The sequence below is a fragment of the Sprattus sprattus genome (genome assembly GCF_963457725.1).
Source record: "Sprattus sprattus genome assembly, chromosome: 5".
Classification (NCBI taxonomy): Eukaryota; Metazoa; Chordata; class Actinopteri; order Clupeiformes; family Clupeidae; genus Sprattus; species Sprattus sprattus.
This window is the reverse complement of record NC_137924.1, coordinates 43260617-43284947: the sequence shown is the minus strand read 5'-3', so window position 1 is coordinate 43284947 and position 24331 is coordinate 43260617. Positions and strand designations below refer to the sequence as shown.

At 45.1% G+C, this 24331-nt stretch overlaps 1 protein-coding gene across 1 annotated transcript in view; it reads left to right on the top strand.

Annotated features, from left to right (window-relative positions):
- Positions 1 to 3189: 3189 nt before the first annotated feature.
- svep1 (sushi, von Willebrand factor type A, EGF and pentraxin domain containing 1) overlaps positions 3190 to 24331 on the top strand; it is a 78632-nt gene continuing 57490 nt past the window's right edge. The window contains exons 1-2 of the mRNA XM_080838341.1: positions 3190 to 4200; positions 23829 to 24084. Of these exons, the coding sequence (XP_080694467.1) occupies positions 3664 to 4200; positions 23829 to 24084 (793 nt within the window). The 5' untranslated portion in view covers positions 3190 to 3663. The remainder of the gene's footprint in view (positions 4201 to 23828; positions 24085 to 24331) is intronic.

Here is a 24331-nt window from a genome sequence, read left to right as displayed (position 1 = left end):
CCATCAGCTCTGCTCTATATCCTGCTCCCACATAGTCATCACATGACTAGACTAAGCATCTCAAGCATTTGGACAGTCTGCCTATGACGTACAGTTTTGACCACGAAACTCAAAGAAGGGACAAAAAGTCTACCAAAACTCCAGCCAATGAAACCTCACCAGATGAAACTGCACTAATTAAAACAGACTAACAGAGGGCAGCATAGCACTGTTTAGGAATGATCAGTAAAAGCTATTATGATTCCACGCAGTTAAAACCCCACTGTGCAGAAGTTCAAGGTCATTTTTAAACGATTTGTACTACTACACTACAACACTAGTTATCAAAAGCGGTACATATGGCACAATGATCAATCAGGGCTTAAATATTCAATAATAGATACATGAACAGGAATCAGCCTAATAATAGCATAACTGATTTGTACTGACATTAAAGATCAATGATATGTGAAAAATAGGTGAAGATATCCTAAAGAAATAAGTGAATGGGTGAGTTCCAACAAGCAGTAAGTTCCTGAGTTTCTTAACGCGTTCTTCACAGATAGTCTCCTTTGAACGTATGTGCACTTTAATCCTGGGCGCTATCCTTTTGCACTAACTGCGAAATAGGCCAAGACAACCTCTTGCTGTGATCCTTACGGTTATTTTATGCTTATTGTGGTTAAACTGGTGTACTGTTATAGCGTTGTTACGTTGTTTGGCAACACAATGTGTGTTGCATGTACTATGAAAAAGTCACGCTCCACTCCAGTCAGTCAACAGACAACAGTCCACTTAGGATGCAGAAAAAAAGCTTTCCTTCTGTGTTTCCAAGATTATGTTACCTAAACATCCCTTGATGTTTGGTCGAACCTCTTCTGGATGTCTTCTTATATGTCTTCTGATTTGTTTGATTTGGTTTGAGTGTGTGTGTGTGTGTGTGTGTGTGTGTGTGTGTGTGTGTGTGTGTGTGTGTGTGTGTGTGTGTGTGTGTGTGTGTGTGTGTGTGTGTGTGTGTGTGTGTGTGTGTGTGTGTATGTGTGTGTGTGTGTGTGTGTCTGTGTGTGTGTGAGTGTCTGTGTCTGTGTCTGTGTCTGTGTGTCTGTGTGTCTGTGTGTGTGTGTGTGTGTGTGTGTGTGTGTGTGTGTGTGTGTGTGTGTGTGTGTCTGTGTGTGTGTGTGTGTGTGTGTGTGTGTGTGTGTGTCATTAAGTAGTACAAATAAACCAGTTGTTGCAGCTCTGTGGAATGCCAAATTTCATAATTCATAAATTAGTCATAAGACCTCCATCTTTGCAGCTGCTGACCTTCATGGACACCGGGACAGTTATTTTCTTTAGCTTGAGAACCACTCTGCATTTAGCTGTAACACAACCAGGTGTTTGTATGCTCTATGTGTGTGTGTGTGTGTGTGTGTGTGTGTGTGTGTGTGTGTGTGTGTGTGTGTGTGTGTGTGTGTGTGTGTGTGTGTTGTTGTTGTTGGTTCGCTTGTGATGATCTTAGCCCCACTGTCTCATAATCCTTGACTCACGACACTCATCGCTCTGCAAATTTGCCGCGTCGGCTTCAGATGAGGCTTCCAGCAGCCCCTCTTTCCCTTCTCCCCCCGCCTGTCTTGTGCCCCCCAGCCCCCACCCCACCCCCCCCACACACATACACACACATGGGGGCCTTGGGGGCCACTAACAGGCCTGGGGGTGGGGGGGTCGGGGTCCTGTCTTATGAGCAGGAAGTCCCAGCTGTTAGCCCCAAACCCCCCCCCCCCCCCCCTCCCTCTGTGGTCACACACATCTCCCACACACTCTCTCCTTTTCCCTACTTTCAAGCCCCTAGAACTTTCTGGCATTCTCATCGTCAGAGCTGATCTGATTTACGTGAGGCACTAACCCCTCCCCCGCTTGCTGCACGAGACACATGTCAGCAGCTTATGGCAGAAACAGTTCCACTGCTGGAAACTTTTGCCAATTAGCTGTCACTTTGTTAGATCGTAGCCTAATGATGCCTTTATTCCCTGCTATGTTTTCAGTTTCTTTTGCTCTATTTCAGATATGCTGTGATTTAGCTGCACCCCTGTCTGCACCCCCCTCCTCTCTCTCTATCTCTCTCTCTCTCTCTCTCTCTCTTAATGCTGTTTGGTGCAGGGATTCATTGCTTTGGTTACAGATAAGATCAACACACGCACACAATCGCAGCACATGTCTGAGTTTAGATTTCCCTGAAGATTCCACAAGATTTCTAACAAGACTCCAAGAGGGTGAAGGGGGATTAAAGAAAGAGAGAGAGACAGAGAGAGATAGAGGGAGAGAGGGAGAGAGAGAGAGAGAGAGAGAAATAAATAAAGAAAGAAGGAGAGCACAGGAAGTTATACAGAGAGAGGAAAATGCTGATCTTGCAAAACCAAACTTGCATTTTACCTCACATGCCATGATGCTTTTATTTCCCAAATATCCTTTCCTCTTATTACTCCCACTGTCTGTCTCTCACTCCTCACACATACCTCAGTGTCCCTCGCAACCTCTCCTTTCCGTCTTTCCCTCTCTGTCTCTTTTTCACACCCCTCCCTCTTTCTCCCCTCCCTCCATTCGTCCGTACTGATCCACCCCTCCAGCCCCACACTTCCCGCCCCCCCCCCCCTCAGTGTTTCTTATGATGATGCCTCTTCTACTATCTGCTCTTCTGTGTGGTGGGAGGGTGAGAGGTGGCCAATGCCAGACATATGGACTTAATCAGGACGCCCGGTGCTGATGTTTTCTTTGGGAATGTTGACAGCCTGACAGGAGAGGCAAAAAGCGCTCCAGTGACACAGAATCTCACTCAAGTCTGAGCAGAAGAGAGAGTGAGGAAGAGAACGGCAGAGGGAGTGGAAGAGAGGAAAAAAGCGTGAAGAAGAGGAACGTAGAAGGCTCATAGAAGAGGGAGAAAAAGAGGAGGAAGAAGAAAAAAGGACATTCAAATCTGTGACTGCCCCCTTTTTCCCTCTTACGCTGCTGCTGTTGCTGCTGCTGCCATTCTTTTTCTCTCTCTCTCTCTCTCCCTCCACTTATTCTTATCACTCCCTCTCTCTTTCTCACTCTCACACACACACACACACACAAACTCTCTCTCTCTCACGCACACATTCACAGTGAGACACATACACACACACACTCTATCTCTCTCACAGTGCCTTCCTTCAAAAAGGTTTTTTTTGCCTTCCTTCATTGTGTTTTTTTTCTTCTTCTCGAAATGATTTTGGAAGAGAGGGGAAAAAGGAGCCTGGCTGAGATGCAGGAGAGTTACGGCAGCAGCCCTGGGGCAGAGCTCTGAGATCCTCTCAGCACCACACACACACCTCTGCCAATCAAAGACACAACGACCACAGAGACACACTGAGACAGAGGGGAAGACAAGACAGACACAAAGAGAAAGAGGGAGTCTGAGGAGAGAGAAGACTGTGCTTGGACCATTGGACTGGATCATTCTGACAGAGACAAACAAAGCAAGGCAGAGAGAGTGGTAATCTGAGGACGTAAAAGACTGTGTTTGGACAATTCAGAGAGAGACGGACAGAGAAAGACAGAGAGAGAGTGAGAGTCTGAGGAGACCGGAGACTGTGCTTGGACCATTGGACTGGATCAAGTGGACTGTCCTCATTCACTGACTGAGAGTACTCTTAGGGACTAAGTGCTTCTCCAAACTTAGACGTTATGGCTGCTGTGCCAGGATCCTGGCTGCTGTGGTGCAGCTCTCTGCTGTTCTGGTTCTCTCTCTCTCACCGGTCAGCCGGCTGGCCGTCCTCACCTCAGAAGAGGCAGGTCGGCCTCCGCCCCCAGGCGGCCTCCCTCGGGTCCGGCGTCCGGCTCAACCTGTCAGAGAGCGCCGAGAGCAAGGTGGAGCGCCTGGGCCAGACGTTCAAGCGCAGTGTGCGGGAGCTTCGCGAGAGGAGCGGCGCCCGGCTGGACCTGGTCTTCCTGGTGGACGAGTCGTCGAGCGTGGGGCCCACCAACTTCCGCAGCGAGCTGCGCTTCGTGCGCAAGCTGCTCTCGGACTTCCCGGTGGCACCCGAGGACACGCGCGTGGCCCTGGTCACCTTCTCGTCCAAGAGCCACGTGGTGACACGCGTTGACCACATCTCGGCTCCGCGCGCCCACCAGCACAAGTGCTCGCTCTTCAACCAGGAGATCCCCGCCATCACCTACCGGGGCGGAGGCACCTACACCAAGGGGGCGTTCCAGAGGGCAGCGGTAAGACAGGCACAGTGTGAAGTGGGAAGATGCTGTTTGTGTGCGAGGATAAGCATAAAGAATTGTCGGTGTGTGTCTGTATGCATGTCTATGTGTGTGCGTGTGCGTGTGCGTGTGCGTGTGCGTGTGCGTGTGCGTGTGCGTGTGCGTGTGCGTGTGCGTGTGCGTGTATGTGTGTGTGTGTGTGTGTGTATGCACATTGAAAACCATTGGCAGACTGGCAGCTAGTGCTAAATGAGCAATCAGTGAGTGAGTTTGTGTATGTGTGTGTTTGTGTGTGTGTGTGTGTGTGTGTATGTGTGTATGTGTGTGTGTGTGTGTGTGTGTGTGTGTGTGTGTGTGGTGTGTGTGTGTGTGTGTGTGTGTGTGTGTGTGTGTGTGTGTGTGTGCGTGTGCGTGCGTGTGTGCTTGTGCGTGCGTGTGTGTTTGTGTGTGAATGTGCGTGTCTGGAAAAGTGTCTGTGAAGTAGGATTGTGAGTTGACTGAGTTTATGTGTGTCTGCATTATGTCTGTGTTTAAAAGACAGCAAATTTGTGAGAAAGTGATAACATGCTCCTGTATACACTAAAGTTACTCAGATGTGACACCAAAGTCATTTATTTTGTCTCTCCCAAAATATCTTTTTATATGAGTCTTAAATAGCGCTCTGTTCTTCTGGTAACCTCAAGCTGCTAGGCATGGCCCCAAGACAGCTGTAAAGTGGAATGAGTTCATAGTTTATCTGTGTATTCCATTATTTAGTCTGTTTATGGTCATACGCTCTAACTGAGGAGAAACAGATTAGCAACTGAAGCACTGCTTTCACCAGCAAAATTCTCTCAGGCTGTTTACTATCATTTTTCACAAGTGAAGTATGGAATCTAATCTGAAACGATAACACAGCAGATCATCCCATTTATCAAACAGCCAGATGGTAGCTAACGTGAAGAGCCCAGAGCCCAATCTAGAATAGGCTACTGCTAGTTGGCAGATTTTTTGGGGGGTTAAGGCAGGGTTTACGATGTCGTTGTAGTGGAAATGCACACACACACACACACATGGTTACACAAAAACAAACAAAACACTTGCATCCACACATGTCGGCTTCCATCAGTCAAGTTTAGCCTCAGCTGTTGTGTTTGTGGTGGTGGTGGTGGTGGTGGTGGTGGGTTATTGACGTGCCCAGTGTGAGTTCAGAGGAAGTGCCCCTGTGCAGCAACAGCAGCACTTCAGATTCCCATCGCAGAGCTCCTGAACAGGACGCGGAACGTTCCACACCACCAGCTTGTCCAAACTCATACCTCCACACTCCGTACTCCGCAGCACAGCAGGCAGCCCCCGGTCTGAAGTTGTACTCTTCCGTGACTGGAGGGAACATTTGACCTGTTTAAACCTCTGTTTCCTATGAGTTCTTGATCACATTGGTGTACAGTTTCAGTGCCACTCTCCGCACACTGAAGTAGTGGCCTTGCCTAACCGCCTGTCGCCTATCATTGTGTGGCATTGTACGCTAGTGGTGACATTTTGGACAGTGCCTTTCCCACATGTTTTTCTAGACTTTTCTAGTCGTTTCCCAACAACATTCTGCAATGTTGAGCTCACAGAGAGGAAATGTTCCCATAAGATAGCAGCTATCCAGACACAAATCTCCCCTGACGTTTTCTCACAGCGGAGCGGTGTGCCTAACCTGCCCTGACTGAAACAAGATGTGAGGGAGACAGCGCACCCTGTGATTAAGCGGCAGGCCTCCTCCGCTGTTTCATACGCTCACCTGTGTACAGTATGTCTGTCTCCCAGATGGGCCACTGTCTCACGTCAGCATGGGAAAGTTATGGAGGGATCAGTGCCAGAGGTATTCAGGAGGTAGCGCCTGAGTGGGGAAAGCATTCCTAAGGTAAACTGACAGTTAGCACTCTGAGTAACACAGCCATTTTGATCTGGGAAATTATCTAAAGGTATCTTATGAAAATATGGTGAACGTGCTACCTACAGATACAATTGTTTTCATTTAAAAGTGCTTGTATACCACCTCATGGAAACTGTATATTCAGGATAAAGTTGTCCAGCACTGAGAACATATGCTCTTAAAAATGTTTTAGTAAAATTACGACAGTGCTTTGATTTTGTCACAGTTTGTAGTAGTTTGCAACTTGGTGGAGCTTATTACAATAATCATCACAATAAGATGCCGAAATCTTTGAAATTCTTAAACTTCACCCTAGCCCATCTTGCCCTCTTAAGTGCTGCTGGGATCTGGAAGCCATTACTGGGCAGCAGAGTGTTGTCTGGAGCGGCAGACCAGGCGGCCTCTCGGGGGCGGTGGGGCTCTCCTCCCCAGCCTGAGCGTGACCGACAGGGGCCAGCCTAAAGGACAGTGTGAGGGTGTGGTGACTTGGAGGTGCCGGTAAAGACCTGGGGCTGAGAGAGAGACAGAGAGAGAGGGAGAGGGAGAGAGAGAGAGAGAGAGAGAGAGAGGGTGAGAGAGTGTGTGAAGCTTGCAGCTTTGATGAAGGGGAGAGGAGAGTGGGAGAGAAAGGAGGGAACAGAAGAACTGAATCATTGGTCAGGAGAGTGGAGGATTTTTCCATCTCCTTTCCTTTCCGCTCAGGGTTCCATTCCAAGGTGTCGGGATTCCTGCGTTCACTTTGCCTCACATGTTCTCCCAAGCCATGGGGTTACGCTAACTAACTTCAGGCATAGGTTTACATTCCACGCTCCATTTGATAAACGGGAGGTCTTTAATGCTGCCAAAACGTATTGTGTTTTTTTTTTTTTCTCTTGCGGTCTACTTTGATGAAAACATTCTTCTGGCTAATATGATCAGGTTGCAGTGGGGTTTTCTTTTGACTTTAATGCAAACAGGCGGACCAGTATGCCTGGGCTTTCCATACTAAGTCTCCAGAGTCTTGATTCTGCCTTTATCCATTGTTCATGCTCAAAGGAGACCTTCTGTCATGTGACGACACTTTCCAGAACGCAAATTATACTTCATTTAATTGATACATTTAATCAATCACTACTAGTCATGCAAACAACAATAAAACATTCGAGAAAATAACACGCTAAACAAACGTTTATTCTTCCAGAGTCTGATGGTTTTGCCTGGTGCCATTTCTCTCTGAGAGTATACAGACAGAGTCCTTGCTTCCTCCCTCCCGCCCTTCTCTCGTGTTGCCTTTTCAAATCTCTCTGAGCTCCACTCGCCTTTCTTTCAGCTCTTACTCTTCATCCAGAGGATTTGTTCTTTCTTCTCTCAGGGGTTGCTATGGTGTGCCAGGGTCCTCCTCCTTCCCCCTCTCCAACCCTGGGCCAAAGCAGCCCTCTGAGGATTGGAACAGAGTGGATCCCATTTTCTTTTTTCTAACAGTTGGCTTCAAATGTGTGCCACTAGCCTTTTATTGTTCGTTCAAAACTTGTGAATGTTTCAGATGTGATGGGTTAGGCCAGGCTGGTTGTTTTACCGTGTTTAGGCCATTCTTGGAGGGCTTTTGTGAAGGAAAGAACAAATTATCATTATGGTCTATTCTGGAAACGAAAAAATTGGAACTAATTTTCCAATAGGCAGTATTTCGTAACTAAGAGGGGTGGTCTGCTCATCTGGTTTGCCTCCCGAACACCCACGTAATCTCCCTCAGACCCAGGAGACCATATGCACACACACACACACACACACACACACACACACACACACACACACACACACACACACACACGAACATGCAGGTATTCCATACGCGCTTCAAAATATACCTTTCCTCAAATGGAAGAACAGAAAGGGTGAATGTGGGGACTCTTTATTGTCCATGAGGCGGTTGAGGGATTTAGGTAGGGTATTTGTTGCATAATAGTTTCCAATCTTTCTTGATGTGACCCTCTTGTTTAAATTTCAAAGTCAGGCTCTTAAATGCTGTTGACCCCTGTAGGGTCTATGAACTAGATTTCACGAGGCGGGTGCCTGTCATTGGAGTGTGGAGGATGACAAGTAGACAACATCTCTTTCATTCAACCCTTCTCTTCATGTTCCCTTTCTCTGGTGTTTGTGCAAATCCACATAGGAAAAGAACGGACAGTCAGGGAGGCAATTACTGCACCGTGATAAATGATGGTACAGTTACAAGTGACACACATACATATAAATACATGCACACTCACTCACCCTGCAAGCAAGTATACACACACACTCACACACACTAATTCACTACCGTGAAGACATCTTGGCTCAGTTACTGGAGAAGTGAGGAACAGAACAAAGATGGCAGTGAACAGAACTCAGGTGTTGAGAGGAAAGTTCTGGACTGTTTTTTATTACTTCATTAATCTCGAAACAGGGATCTTTTGAGGTTATGTCTGCTGAAAAAGCCAATGTAGTATGAGAAATGAGTCACTTTTGAAAGGGTATTTCTTCCGACACACGGACAGTTTTATCCATAAAAATAGAATGTTGCCACAGTACACAGAGAATAGAAACATGTACAAAAATGTGGACCTACTGAAAGGATATAATGTGATATATTGTTGATACATACCCTCTTTATTCTATTCTTTTCACTGGCCATAGAAAGAGAGAGGGGGAGAGAGAGAGAGAGAAAGAGTGAGTGAGAGAGACAGAGAGTGAGAGAGGGGGGTGAGAGAGAGAGAAAGAGTGAGTGAGTGAGAGAGAGACAGAGAGAGTGAGTGTGAGAGAGAGAGAGAGAGAAAGAGGGAAAAAGAGTGAGAGAGAAAGTGAGAGAGAGAGGGGGAGGGAGAGAGAAAAAGAGAGAGAGAGAGAGAGAAAGAGAGAGAGAGTGACAAAGGGGGGAGGGAGAAAGAGAGAGAGGAAGGGATGGAGTTAATGTGACAGAACACAAGATGGAAGGCAAATGGCATCTCTTTGGTCTGTCCCCCTCAGGGTGCAGCAGCCAGTGATAAAGGAGGATTCTGTTTCCACTGTCAAATCTTGGCACTTCCTCTTTCTCTGCCCCCCCCCATGTATTTGTGTTTCTAATACGGATTGATGAGGAAGATCAATACAGGAGACAGCCTGTTCCCCTCGGGCCCTGATAAGGCCCCCAGGAATGCCCAGAGATTTGCCTGTAACACACAGATAGGACTGCACAGGCAGAGATAAGAGGGTCTACAAACCTCTCTATAAGGGGCTTCAATGGCTTTGAATATGCATATGAGATAGACAGTCCCCCATAGATCATGCATTACTTTTGATGACTTCCAGCCGGCCTACATATCCATTGAGTCAACATACAGCGAATATTGAACCACAACAGCACATTTTCTGATAAATGATTGGTTGTTTTCTACTGAGGTTATTTATTGAGAGCAAGGGGGTTGCAAAATAGCGAGAATTAGAGAAAGTCATTCCTGAATTCGACTACACTTAAGTTGTCAGTATAAATATGTGTGGTGTGTGAGAGTATTTTTATTGACCTGTGTCACTGATGCCTAAGACACTCTCTCTCTTTCTGAATGGGCCTCTTGTTCAGTCCGTATGGGCCTCTCAACAGCCCCTCTGGGGTTGTCAGGGTGCTGACATTTGGATGGACATGATAGACACAACAGGGCTTCTGTTTCATCGCCTAACCCATCTCCCTCTCTGTCTGTCTGTCTATCTCTCTCTCTCTCTCTCTCTCTCTCTCTCTCTCTCTCTCTCTCTCTCTCTCTCACTTTCTTGTTACCAGTGAGTGACAGCCAACACACAATTGTGCTTGAAATTCCACCCATTTGCACATCTGATAACAAAAGACTCCAATGAGTCTGATTCATTTGACCTCATTTCACAGGGATTGCGGGGCAGACGTATGCTTCACCTTTACGGGCACCTTTGGTCCCCCCTTCGTTACTTCTCTCTATCATCCCTCTCTCACCACCCCCCTCCCCCCATCTCTCCTGTCATTAAAAGAGAGATGAGCTCTTGTAGAGAAGGAACTGAATAACAGGGATCAAAGGTTGAGAGAAACGGAAAGAGAGAGAAATAAAGATAGATGGAAAGAGAGAGAGAGAGAGAGAAAGAGAAAGGGAGAGGGAGGGAGAATGGGGAGACATGCAGTGATGTTGAGATAAGGGGATTGACAGGTGAGGGAGAGTGAGCTGCTCAGCTCTCATCTGGACAGTGTTTGTCATGGTGCGGTGTGGTAGATGTGGCTTGGGGCTGTCCGTCTCCTTGAGACTCAGAGACTCTCAGGAACGGGTCAGATGGGTTCACAGAACAGCCCAAGAGGAAAGAGGCTTCCAATCAGTATGCCAATGGAATATCCGAATTGAATCTTTCTGGCAATGTAACAGTGCAAGTTCCTTGTGATTTATAAGCACCCTTTATGGTTTGGTTTGGATTCTCAACGCATGTACCTCCCTCAGTTTGCTTTTACAATCAATAGATTTTGTATACAGATCAAGAGGAGCTTGATAGAAAAGGCAACATTACTGGTCCAGCAATCTGGTACAAAAATCAGAATTTGAGGCATGAGGCCAGACAAGGTCTCTAGACCTCTGTCCTTAATCAATACTTGACACCAGGTCACATTCCTTTACAAAAGGATATACATGTAAGTTTGAAGTCACCCTCTATGAATATCAGCACATTTATTTACACTATTCACACCCTTTCCAACTGCTGTGCACAATGACCACACACCTGTTTACAGCTCAAGGCAACACCAGTGTAAGTTCTTATATACCACACTACAATTTTCACCACTGTTACAATATCTTGGGTTTCAAGCTCCCCATTCCCCAGTGAGCCGTTTGATGGAAAACTCAGTATGACAAGAACTTTCGGCACTGCAATTAGTTGTAATTGGAGAGAGTGCTGCTTTAGTTGGAGCCATAGGAGTTCGGAAAACCCCTCTCTCTCCCTCTCCCAGGCCTTGTAACTGCTCCACTGGGGACAAGTGCACAGCGATCTGCTTAGCTGTGTTGTACTTCTGCTGCTGCTTGACAGTGTGGCGGTGAAGGGGTTACGTGAGTGATTTGGTGCTGACATGCCTCTGGAAGTGGACTGGTCTCTCTTGATCGCTGGTTGGAGCTGTCCTTGGAGGCAGCAGTAGCAGAGGTAGTGACAGTTGTGATTTGTTACGGTTGGAGTGGTTTCATCAGTCCAAGGATAAGCTTATGGTTAAGTCCTCATGGTCCAATTACTTGAGCTTCTGTGATGGGTAGCCTAATAAGTATACTATAGAATATACTGCTGCTGTCAGATTTATATATAGCATCTGGCAGTCTGCTTGCGCCTTCCTTGGCTTTACCATTTGTATGAGATTGCTATTCTCTCTAAGGTGCTTTTGGTGTGAAATCCTGAATGCTCACATTGAAGGACATGTTTTGTATATTTGTTTGATTTGGGTTTGTACAGACTGCATGTGTGTGTTTATATATATACATAGATATACGGTATGTTTGTATAGGTTCGTTTGTGTTGAGGAGGTTGTTTTATATACATCTGTGTGTACATAGGGTGTAGGTGTCAGGGTGTGTGTGTGAAGATGACGTATATTTGTCCACATATATATTTACAGTATGTCTGTGGGGCTCTGCACCAGTGTGTGTGTGGTTCAGTGTCCCAGTCACACACAGCACTGGGTGGGAACAGTTGTGTCTGCATGTGCTGGATATGGAAAAGCACACTGAGCCTGTGTTTACATCCCACACCCTCTGAACTACCCTCGCTGATGGAAGACCTACCCTAGATGGGAGCTGCCACAGTTCTATTGCATTTAATAGGTGTTTAAATAGGTGTGTGTCAGGTTTATAGAAGGCTGTGTGTATATCAGTGTGACATGTCTAACATGGGCCATAATTGTGCAAACACCTCCATTACCTCCTTTCAAGGCACAGCACCCGATTGTTTACAAATGACTAACAGTAAAGCACCACCTCTTCATTCAGTGCCTGGGGAGTAATAGTGTATCAGACCAGCTACTTTTCCAAACTGGGTTCTGAGGGAATTGTTCAAGAGCCAATTTAATTTGTACCATGCAATTTAGAATACACCAACTGTATTTTTTCTTTCATCCACAAAGAGCTGTTTAAAATGAGCTCAGAATATGAAAATGGAAAGCAATGTCACCCCTTCAAACCCAATGAAACACAAAGCCCTGCCAAGGTCGAAAGCCCCAGACAATTACATATCCACACGCTTGCTGTAATTTCAGATTTTAGAGTTAGATGTCTTTTTTTGGTCTTTGGGTGGAAGGACACATATTGTTCTCCTCTCTCATTCTTTTATGTGACGGCAGGGAAGGCTGTTAGAGAGTATGCTCTTGAGCTCACCCCTGAGCTTGTCCCCGTGGGGAAGGTGAGGAGGGAGTCTGTAACACTAGAGGCATAAAATATCTTTTATGGGAGTTAGCTCCTCCAGCAGTTCCCCAGAGGCAGACCCTTAGAACGCTCTGTAGGTACAACTGGGACTCCACAATGAATACGTTCATTGTGTGATTTAATCAATAACTATCACTGTGAAACCATTACTTAAACATTCACACCTCGCTTCCAATCACTTCCTTTAACTGTAATGTAGCCTGAACCACGCCCCTGACCTGGCCAACAAAACAAGTCCTGCTGGGTTTAAATACTTGCATACCTTGGTGGAGGACTGGCAGTTGAATAAAACCATGGGGCTAATACAATGCTTTTGTAGTTGGAAGCAGTCATTTCAAGATTAATTTATATGTGACAATATTTTTATGATACCATATCTTGTCATCTTGTTATCATATTTAATTGATTGGGTAGGAGACCTGTAAAACATAAATTAGCTAAATTGATCAAAACTGCAGTAGCCATTATGCACATTAAGCTCCGGATATGTCAGAGAGTAAACGGGCTCACCAGTGTGGAAGGTGCGTGTTAGAGTTGCGTACGAAGGCTATTGCCCAAGCCTAGTCATAGCAAGTGATTCAGTAGGTGCTGTCATCGTACAGTCAACACACAACAAAACCTGGGCTTCGTTCGTCGTACGTGGTTCAGTAAAGTCGATCAATTGTTCCATTTGCCATTTTAAATGGCCGCGATGATTGAGGACAGGCTATCTCAGTTCGTCCAAGGCTGATCCGCGGTCATTCTCGTTCATTTTCTGAAGTTCTTCTGAAATGTTTCTTACGGACTTCGGAAAAACAACGTAAGCAAAAGACCTCAGCTGCATTCTTGCACGCTTGAAAATGGGTACATATGCAGCAGAAGTCTTCTGAGCTTGATCCCCCGGAAGAGCTTTCTTAAGTTCTGTCTGCAACACCACCCTCGGCCTCTACGCAACTTCGGCGCTCTCACACTTGCCAGGCATAGACAGTAGAAGAAAGCACACGCAGCAATTGACTGGTAATGCAACACTGGATACAGGACTGTAAATTGTGTTTTTCGCCTGGAAGTCTCTAGAAATCTGGCACCTTATTGAAAGAAATTAAAAAGAGTGAACGTGCCGTTCACAGACACCAGAATGAATGCGTTCACAGTATCGTTCATCAGGCAGTAATACAGTACGTTCAGTTCACGTTCACCAAAATTATGAACGAGTTCATGAACATTCTTTCAATGAACGCGTTCAGACGCAACATTGCAAATGAGAATAGTCTGGATTGCTGTACTTGCACAGACTAGACTCACTAGACTAGCACAGCATCCTGGTGTAGTCCTTTAATTTATCAAGATGCCTCGTAGAATCATGACTATAGATGTGAACGTAATTGTTGATTATACAAATATTCTCATATTTATTAGTGTGCTTGCCCGAAGGGAAGCACAGTATTGTTGTTGTCAAGTTTTCTTTCTTTATTCTCCCTGTTTTTCTTGCATCGAATCAGGCCTCGCCCGTTCGAGGTACAGACGCCGTTCAAACACCGAAACGTCCGGACCGATCCGGTGCAACCTGCTATATCTTTTCGTGGCGGTACTCCTTGCCACTCCTTTTTTATTCCTCTTTTTCCATCACCTTTTTTCTCCATAGACTTGCATGGCAGAACTTTGAGGCATTATGACATCATAATAGGCTCATTAAACTGGCTTGCACCTGTGCTTCACTGAGCTTCACTGACACCTGCGTCAAATCCAAGGAACCTCTACTCTCTGTCCCTCTCAATTCACTGAGCTTCACTGACACCTTTAGGTTGTGTCAGCTAGCTTGGATAGCTAGCTAATCATTTCGATTGAAGCTTCACGTTAGCCTCGGTAAACGTTTAGCTAGCTAACGTTAGCTAACTATGAGGTAGCATATCCTAGCGAAGTTATACTAGCTAGCGATAGCTAACTAGTAAACTCATTGCAGTAGGGACTATAGGACAGGCTACGCACAACATTAACCAAGCAAAAAATAAATGAATATGTGACTGGTTTGAATAGCCTTGTCTATTTGGGCAATTTGTTAGCCTCGGTAAACGTTTAGCTAGCTAACGTTAGCTAACTATGAGGTAGCATATCCTAGCTATACTAGCTATCGATAGCTAACTAGTAAACTCATTGCAGTAGGGACTATAGGACAGGCTACGCACAACATTAATCAAGCAAAAAATAAATGAATATATGACTGGTTTGAATAGCCTTGTCTATTTGGGCAATTGTTATTATCATTGACACCACTTTCAACAGTCAAAACTATCCGTCTAGCTAAATCTGTTGGTTATGAGATTTCACAGCATTTCATATGGAGGATATGTGGTTGATTTAACTCTAAGGCCAGCTAGGCATAGTAGTTATTGTGCCATCACATCATTTGAATTTTCCAAATCTAGACGTGATATTCTCATATATTTGAATGACAATTCTGTTAATCAAGTATTGCCTTCAATTATTATTTACATTGATTTAATTGGAATTCAGCTTTAGGCATGAGATCTGTATCTTGGAGACTAATTGCATCCACAATTTAAGTACTGCAAGCTAGACTACTATGCAGTAGACACAACACAGGAGGTCCCTGGGCCTGAGAAGGGAAGGGAAGGACTTAAATGTGGCTATAATATGGAATTTTAAATGTGCCTAACACTAGTCAGTGGAGCCAAAATATAATGGTTGAGCTTCGTTGCTTGCTAAAATATATTGGTTGAAAACAAAAAGGAGTATTCAGTGTCACTGCAGATGGTTACACTGGAAGGCTGGCAGATTCATCCTACAACCTGCATTCAACGTTGTACTGAACACAGAAAACACAGTACCATACAGATTTTGTTCTCAACAACATACGCACTCGGCCACTGCAGTTGCTTGTGCTTGATGGCCGCAACAGAGCAAGCACACTCGTTCACGAAACGCATTCTAGTTATTATTATAATTATTTAAATCCGAAGATGTCTATAGAGTTGATGTGAACGCAATCACCAACAATTTCTCACAAATTCAGCCGTTAACCCTTTTAACACAGACAGTTTTTTCAAATGCGATTCCTCAAATAACCACAAGATGGCCCACGGGCATTGAGGAATTGCATTTGAGAAGACTCCGGCAAACTTATGACTGCTATTTTGCGTTCTGAAAGTCTTCTGAAGTTCAGAAGAAATCTCAGATGAGTAAACTATCGAGAATGGCAAATGTTTTCCTAAATCCACCGAAGTGGAGTTCAGAAGAAAGTCCTTCTTAAATTCTTCTCAACTGCGTTCGAGAATGAGGCCCAATGTTGTTAATTCGAACCAGACTTCACTTATCAGGTCAATTGCACGTGCCGGTCCTACTTCAAAGGGGGGAAGCGTTGATCACCAAAACCATGATTTTCTGACGGTACAATGGCTACTAAACTCAAAGAAAGAGCCGCTTTTTTTCTCTGCTGGTGAGCAGGAGATGATCATGAACGCTTATGAAGAATACAAGACCATAATCATGGCAAAATCCAACTCCGCCACTGCTGCGAGAGCAAGACAAGGAGCTGTGAATGGGGGGATATTTATGTATGTTTATATTATGACAAGTGTGGCAGTGGTTTGCTGGGTAGAGGAGTCGTTTAGTAATCGCAAGTTTGCTAGTTAGATTCCCCTCACCTCCCAAACAAGTGTAGTTTTACATTTCCTTGTCAGTCGCTTTGAATAAAAGTGTCTGCTAAATGACTAAATGTAAATGTATTAATAAGAAATTCAATAAATTGAAGCAGTAAAAGGAAATTGTGTGTATGTCTCTCTATTCTTATCATGAGTCCACCTTAATCATTTTCTACAATAATGATATGCTATGGTGTACTTATAACACTGTTATATAATTATGAGTGCTTAGTGCTCCCATCGCCGACACTACAAAAATGTACCACTCGCAGCCAATGCTTGGCTGTGACATGTGGTGTTTGCAATAAATGGCTTGAGAAGGTCTTGTAAATACATTATTTCTTGTCGGCTGAATCGGTAGCGCTCTTACAGAAATGTATCATGATGGAATAACGGATCTTGGCGATCGCAAAGAACTCTCTCCCTATGAAACGCTAATCTAGCTAATATCGCTCCTTGGTCAATGGGATCTCTCCTTTTCCCGGTGGTGTGGCAAACTTATCCAGCTTCACTTAAATTAGCCTGCGCTGGAGCTGGTTCAAGTTTATTGATGTGTTGCTATGGTGATTTATCCAAAGTTGCTTCGACGAACTGTAAAGAGGGACTTATATTATCTCATCCTGAAAATTATCTCAGTAACTTGCTAAACGAGGTACGACAAACAGGGCCCTGATGTTGTACGCAAGTTTATCAGGTTAAAGTCACAAGCAATGGGAGCAACAAAGTAAGTTAGCGTGACGACAACAGTGTTAAACAATCTGTAAGGGAAACAAAGAAGTAACTGGTTTCCTGTAACCATCACAACACTGCATAGCAAAGGTTGCATTCCACATTGAAACCACAACCTAGCTCACGAAAGGCCGGCGTAATTTCCAGCTAACAAAGCTGCACATAAAGAAATCCTTCCCTTTCATGGACTGCTAATTGGGCACATCTAGCTAGCATAGCATAATGATAGGACTGCTTAACTTTTGTCAATACACATGTATTGTTTTGGTTTGTTCACCAAGCTTTATTCTTATGTTCTCTTTTCATAGGTAGGTTATTGGGTAGTTGGCTTCGCCACACCATAAACAAGTTAATTATGCCTCACATAGATGCAGGGTCTTGCAAGCAAACTAACCATCCTCTTTCCTTATATGGCACCATTATCCTACTCGGATCACAGACACATACTTTGAATTGGCCTTCAGCATAGCCACTCACACGGATAGGAAACTCAAAGCTCCTGCTTCACATCCTCTTTTGTTTCTGACCTGACGTATGTGTTCAAGCCCGTGCACGCGGAACACATGAACGCAGAACAGAGAAACATACACACATTCTTTCTTGCGCACACACAACATGGGTACTCGAGAACACGCATGCTCACACACACATTCTCCTTTAGTTCATTAGTTAGGTGCATCTAGTTAGATGACATTGTATGTTTTCCTGTAAATAAATGCTATTGATTACGTATGCTGGTCAGCAACAGGAACTACCGCCACGTTTCTTTCATGTTTGTCATCCAGTCCTTCCAACCTCCCTTGTCACTCCCAACTTGAGAATTGATTGTTGGAACTATCATTTTGAGAAACACCAAAATGCTGAACAATGGTTGTAACAACTGCAATTATGACAATGGTTGGCCAAAAACGCTTTTGTGAAATGCACCCCTGAACCTCAAAGACCTTCTACCCTTACTTTAGATACAGATATGGTAATTTTGGTCGTAGTTATTGAGTTAGTTATTAATCAGAGTTCCACATTTGATAGTTTAGTATATTTTATGAGACTGAATTGGAACTCATCTTTGATTTTGATCACTATATTAGACGCCACATTTTGTGTGACGCCTCCATGTGTTCAACTGTATTGATCTGCAGTTGAGTGGTTAATAGTTGATGCCTATTGAATAAGTTATTAGCATTGATGCATAATGGCACCCACTTTTATTTATTTGCGTCAGTCCACAGAATGAATGCACCTACAACTTTCTAATCGCAGATACCCACCCATCTTTAAAGTTCAGACACCTAATTTGTGTCAGCAACCCAGTGATGCTCTAACTCTCCCCCCCCTTCAGATACTGTCCCTCAGGCTGTTAGGAGAAGAGGTGGGGGATTGACAGATAAGGGGGAGATTGCTCCGACATGTTTAGTTCAGGGTGGACAGACCACGAGGTGCTGACTGAAAAGAAGGACCGAATGTCATCAGCCAGCACAGTTTATCACTGATGGTGAAGTAGGTGCGTGCTAGCCTACTGGATATGAAACGCCTGGCCTCCTAGCTGCAGAGGTGTTGCAACTTGCAACCGTGGCTGAAGTTTGTTTCAAATTCCCTATCCTCACATGAATAGCCACTGGGTTTTGACCTCTAAAACAAAGATTCAATATTAAAATAAAAGGGCAAATTATCCGGGTTTAGTTTTAATGTCCACTGATTAGCTTTTGATTTAAGCAGGCTTTGTGAGCCATCTCACTGTATTAAGTTATTTCTTTTTAAGGACATTTTGGGTCCCCCAGAAAACTGACTTAGCATTTCGCCCCCATGAATTTATTGCTCGGCCATCGGTCATTCAGAAGCACTATTATTTTTCAGAATCCCTTTCCATTTTGTTGTTGTTATTATTCTCGAGGTTAGTTTTTACTTCCTGCTCAAGGCCTCACTTAGTGACCCCATTAGTTGTACTGTTTTGACATCAACATCAATGTTCAATGTCAGGGCAATCACTAAGTTCAAAGATTGAGAAAAAGAGAGAAGCACTGCAAAGTCATACAGAGCAACTTCTGGATGTGAACGTCTTGGCCGAGGAGACATCCCTGGAGACATGGTACTGATAATAGTTGAACAACGCTTTGACACAAAAGAAAACAGCTTTCTTTATTACAATCATCTGTGTTGCACAACGTAGGAAAAACATACCAGAGCAGCTGTTACCAGGAAACCGCTCAGTCATATTCTTTTTTATTTATTTGGGCCTTGTTTTACATATCGCTCCACAAATACAATTGCAGACTTGATTACGAAACAAATATTAACCCCCTATTAACGAGCAGATACATGTTTTCTGATCCATACATGGACCCTTTATATTGTTCTCAGCAACTTTGTTATAACTTTTAAAAGCCAAAAACCAACACAGATAAAAAAAGATTTCCTTACAGCCAATCAGTCTTATGTCACCTATACCTGCAGAGCCAGTCAGTCTAGTTTTGAGTGGCGGCCACACAGGTGGCCCCTGTCAGACTCGGGCCGACCCCTCTGTGGTCCTGTTGCTGCTCGCCAGCTCTCCCCGGCAGGAGCCACTTCCCAAAGCAAACAGAGCACAGGAGCCCCGAGCACTGATAGGATCTCTGGGGCGGATAAGGGCTAAGCTGCCCCCGGGATACTCTCCACTCTGGACGAGCCGGCTGCCTTTCGTGAGTGTGTGTGGGTGTGCCCTTGCCTCAGTCCCGTCCTGGAGTGAGGCAGAGGGGAGGGTGAGGGAATGAGGGCCACTCGGGAGAATTTACAGCCGGGATTGGGACATTACAAGGAGCTAATCCCAGCACATATGACTTCAGTGGAAACTCTACATTGGCTTTGTACCACTAGTTTGAAAAAAGTCATTTTGAAGAAGGCGATCACACTTGTGTATGTATGTGTGTGTGTGTGTGTGTGTTTGAATGTTTCACACATATTACTGTTTCAATATCGATCTTCATCCATAATAACCTCATACTCAAATGATAGTTTGCTGCCTAGCCTTGTTTTTTTTGGTTGCATATTTCTGGTGCAGGTGCTCAGTGTCAGTGTCCTCTTGAGTAAAAACAAAAAAGGAATAATTTTCCTCAACGAGCATCTGCAGATTTGCTTTTTCTTTGACCTCTTCTTATGCTTTTGTTCTCCACCCCTCGTCCCTGAAGAGATCTCTGAGCCCCACACATCTGACATGGCCGTGACAGGCTTGCATGTTTCCATGCCCCCATCTTGCTGCAATCATGCTGTTTTCCAGTCAGCGACAGCCATTTTCCAATCTGACATTAGCCCCCCAATGTTTCCTATAATAAAACACCAAATGTGCTCCGCAGACGTGGAAGTGAAACCAACATTTTCACAACTGTTTCATACCATTGCAGAATTGAAAGAATCCCTGCTATGCCAGGCTACCGAGTTATGTATAGAATATGAGACCCAATTACCAAACCGTGTCTTTCTTTCTTTCTCTCTCACTCTCTTTTTCGCCACAGTCCTTGGTTTGATTAATGGTGTTTTGACAGGAGCCAGCAAACTATACGCTAAAACCCCGACTCTCCAATGTCCTTGGCAATTACTAGGATGGATACTCTCTCCAGACGATCGCTTAGGTTCCTCGGTTGCCACGGGCACTAATATGAATCTGCAGCCTCAGAGGAATGTTTGACAGACAGCTGATGTAATACACTCGCCAATGAGGCTTCCCACTATACATTAATCCATGTGAGGTCCACACCGCATGTTCTATATGTTTAATGAACAGTTATGGTACAGCATACTGAAAAATACAGGAAAAAATGAATAATGGTTATGTTGAGCTTAGAAAGACTTTAAACAACTTTCTTCACCCTTTCACCATTGATGATACATTTAAAAAAGTCCAAGGATTTTGTAAACGTTGTGATATCCCGACAAATTATTTTTTTTACTTTATTTCATAGTTAATTTGGATGTGAAGGTCCTTCACAGTATTGGGGGAAGTGACCGGAAAACGCAGCATTAAAGATGAAAGTCTTTAAGTGCCAACAGATGTTCCACAAGGTGCTTCACCACTAAAGACCAGGAACTATTTTCAGCATAGTTTTTATGTAACTGAAACCAAGTGGAAAATGCTTGAATTAAAAAGAATGATCCTATTGAAAAGAACACGATCATAAACATCACTCAGGAATGCGTTCTTGGTAACTATCCGGTCAAGTCCAATGCGGGTTTTCTTGTTGTTGTTATTCTGCCTAGCAGAGCCAAGAACTGATACCCTGTCAAAACAAGCACTCCGACTTCCGACTGGGGAGCTGTAGAGTGTTTGCCGAGAGGATGCGTTCGCCAAGGAATTATTTTGCCTCTTCAGATTCCCTGGAATGCACCAGAATGAGATATCCACACGGAAAAACAGTGGAAGGCAAAGCCCCGTGAACGCAAAGATGGGCAGATTCCCACCACGCTCTCCCCCTCATCTTTACAGCTCCCCCGTAAATTCTGCAGGTGTGTTGAGAGAAAAACTCCCAGCATGCAGCTGTCTGCCATGACGGAGGATGGGGAAGATTAGCTCTGGGTGGCCAGGTGTAAAGAGACTCTCACCCAAGACTCAGAGGGTCATCCAGCTGGAGGAGGGAATGTCCTTCCTGGGTGGCTGAATAGGAATGGATCTGGAGTTCAGTCAAATTCCTCACAATGCAGAAGTTCTCCTACCAGGCCTACCAGTCTCAAACCAGGTCCTGTGCTGGATTTGTGTGAGAGCATATAGAGCGTAGGGATGGGATGGTACACAGTGTTGTAGGGTTCATAGAGACACACAGGGACGTGTTCTTTTGGCAGCATGGAGAAGATACAAAATGTGCCCCCAGACGACGTCAGCCTCACGAGCTGCCCTGGCTGGAAGAGGATGGGGGTAAACAGTTCATCCGTTTTTAGTGTGCTGCGGTTTTCACACGCCTGCCAAGCCGTGAGGGGCTTTTGGGGAAGGTGTCCGGGTATCTGTGAGCTTGTTATCCCCTCCTTAGTCTCTGAGTCGGGTCTTATCATTGGCCCTCCTGACAGGGATCTGTGCTTCAGGATCAGTCACGCCTGACACGAATCTATCGCTGCTGGCTTTTAGCTCCAGGCTTAAACTGGGGCCGTGCCAGCAATGTAAATACAGAACCACAGCAGAGATAATCCAGATGATGAATGATTAATTTAGCGAAAGAGTCTCTCAAAAAGAGTGCAATTCAAATCCATTGGAATCTAGTCCTGCTTACAGTAAACACCCTCTTTGTATCTCCCAGGGTCTCTGTCACACACACGCACACACAAACACACACTCACAAACAGTGGCAGGTATTTCTCCTTGATGTCCTAAAATGCATGTCACAAGGGCAGATCAAGGCACAGTGCCAAAAGGAAGATTTATTTTCTCGCCAAGGACAAGTTCATGTGAGCTGGTATGCACGAACAAGTTTTTAAGAAAGACTATATTTAGACATTTATACCCTTCAAAGACTTACTACAGACTACAGACAGTAGGCAGCTATGTCCTTCCTTTATTAACCCTTTTGAGGAACTTTGTGGACTATTCAATATACTTTTCATTCTTTCTTTTTCTCTTATTTTGAGAAATGTCCTGACCAACCAAAATGCTAATTTTCATAACATGCCTCTGTTATGAGTGTCTGTTTGACCATTCCAATGCATATTTGTACACGCACTCATGCCAAACATTGCCATAGACCCCCCCTCTGTGAAGGGATGTGTCATTGCTGTGGTCTCCCCATCGGCACGATCGGTCGCCGAACCACTGGCCCACATACATGCGATTACCCAAGACTCCTCCAGCGTAGTTATGGTTTCTGGGGAATAATCCCACCAAAAACCCCAAAAATCACACCCTCCTCTGTGACTCCCTGGGGCCCTGCTCTGTCAGGGTGCGGGGCCGCAATGACATCACTGCGGTGCCTGAAGGCTCTGGGGACGTTGGGAGTAATGGGAGGGGGCTGTTTAAGTTTTTTTGGGACGGGGGGGTGAGGGGGGTGGAATGGAGTGGGTGACAGCTGGGTTTGGGCGCTGGGAGACTGGGCCGGGGAGCTGTGGTGCCTCTCGCTCCTCAGGAGCACGGAGGCCTGCCGTTTTCTCCTCCGGCTCCGGGCCCTGTAATTACATCTCCCCACGAGAGTGCACGATAGAATGAGAGAAAGAAAGACGAAAAAGGGAGGGAAAGAAGGAAAGAGAGAAAAAAGGCTGGAAGGGCAGCCAATTAGGAAAAAAAGTGAACTTGCTTTCTTTCTCTCAGTCTTCACCTCATCCATCTCGCTGAACACACACTTTCACGCTCTCTGTATCTTTACAGCAGCTCCCACCTTCTTTTTTTCTCACCTTGTCTCACCATGTCATTCTCATAACTCCTCCGTCTTGTTCTACATCCGACGCCTTGTCCCGCTTATGTTCTCACTTCTCTTTCCTTCTCACCATCTCTCTCACTGACCTGTCAATCATTATCTGGTTTAATGATAAATACCTGATCACGCCAAGAGCTGACCTAAACGGATGTAGAGGGAGCGTTTTTAAAATAAAGACATTTCTTCTCCCGTTTTTAGCAGCTGCAGCTGTAATTACATGCGATGAGTCGTAAACTTCAGCTAAATGCTGGTTTGGGATGGGAAGCTTGTTTTCTGAAGCACAGTCTTGTCTGCGTTTGAGAGGGGTATGTTCAGCTGCTCCCAGTGGTTTTTTGTTCTGGCAGCAGAATCCCTGACATGATACATCCGTGCTCTTAGTGGCATTTTCTTCTTTGTTTAATTCCGAGCTTAGCTGTCCGTCATCAGATATTCTCCTGAGACATTAGACGTAGCTACAAAGGTTTCCCAGACGTGTAATGCAAACCAAAGAAACTGAGAGAGTTTCTTTCAGTGTGACCCAACCGCTTTGTTGTGTTCTTGTGTCCATGCATATGATTGTGGTTCTCCGATTTCTTGTGATGAATGGTCTTTTGTTGTTTCACTTCCATCACAGCAAATCTTGCAAAACTCGAGACGGAACGCAACCAGGGTCATCTTCCTCATCACGGATGGATACTCCAACGGCGGGGACCCAAGGCCCGTGGCAGCGGCGCTCCGGTCGGGCGGAGTCGAGATCTTCACCCTGGGCATCTGGCAAGGCAACATCCGGGAGCTGCACGACATGGCCTCCTACCCCAAAGACCAGCACTGCTACCTCGTCCACAACTTTGCAGAGTTTGAGGCTCTCGCTCGGCGGGCTCTACACGAAGGTGAGACCAAAACACAGACAGACACTAGTAATCCACGTAATGTTTTGTGTCTTGTACCTGGTTGGGTTTAGTAGTGGAACACTGATTTTAGGAGACTTCAGAAAGGGCATCTCTTGAGGAGAGTTGCAAGACTTGCAAACATCCAAACATTTCTTAGCCTCTGTTACACGCAAACACACTCATACACAGCTTAACGGTGTGTGTCATTTACCACCCGGTGCATAGACAGTCTGCTCTCTTAAATGGG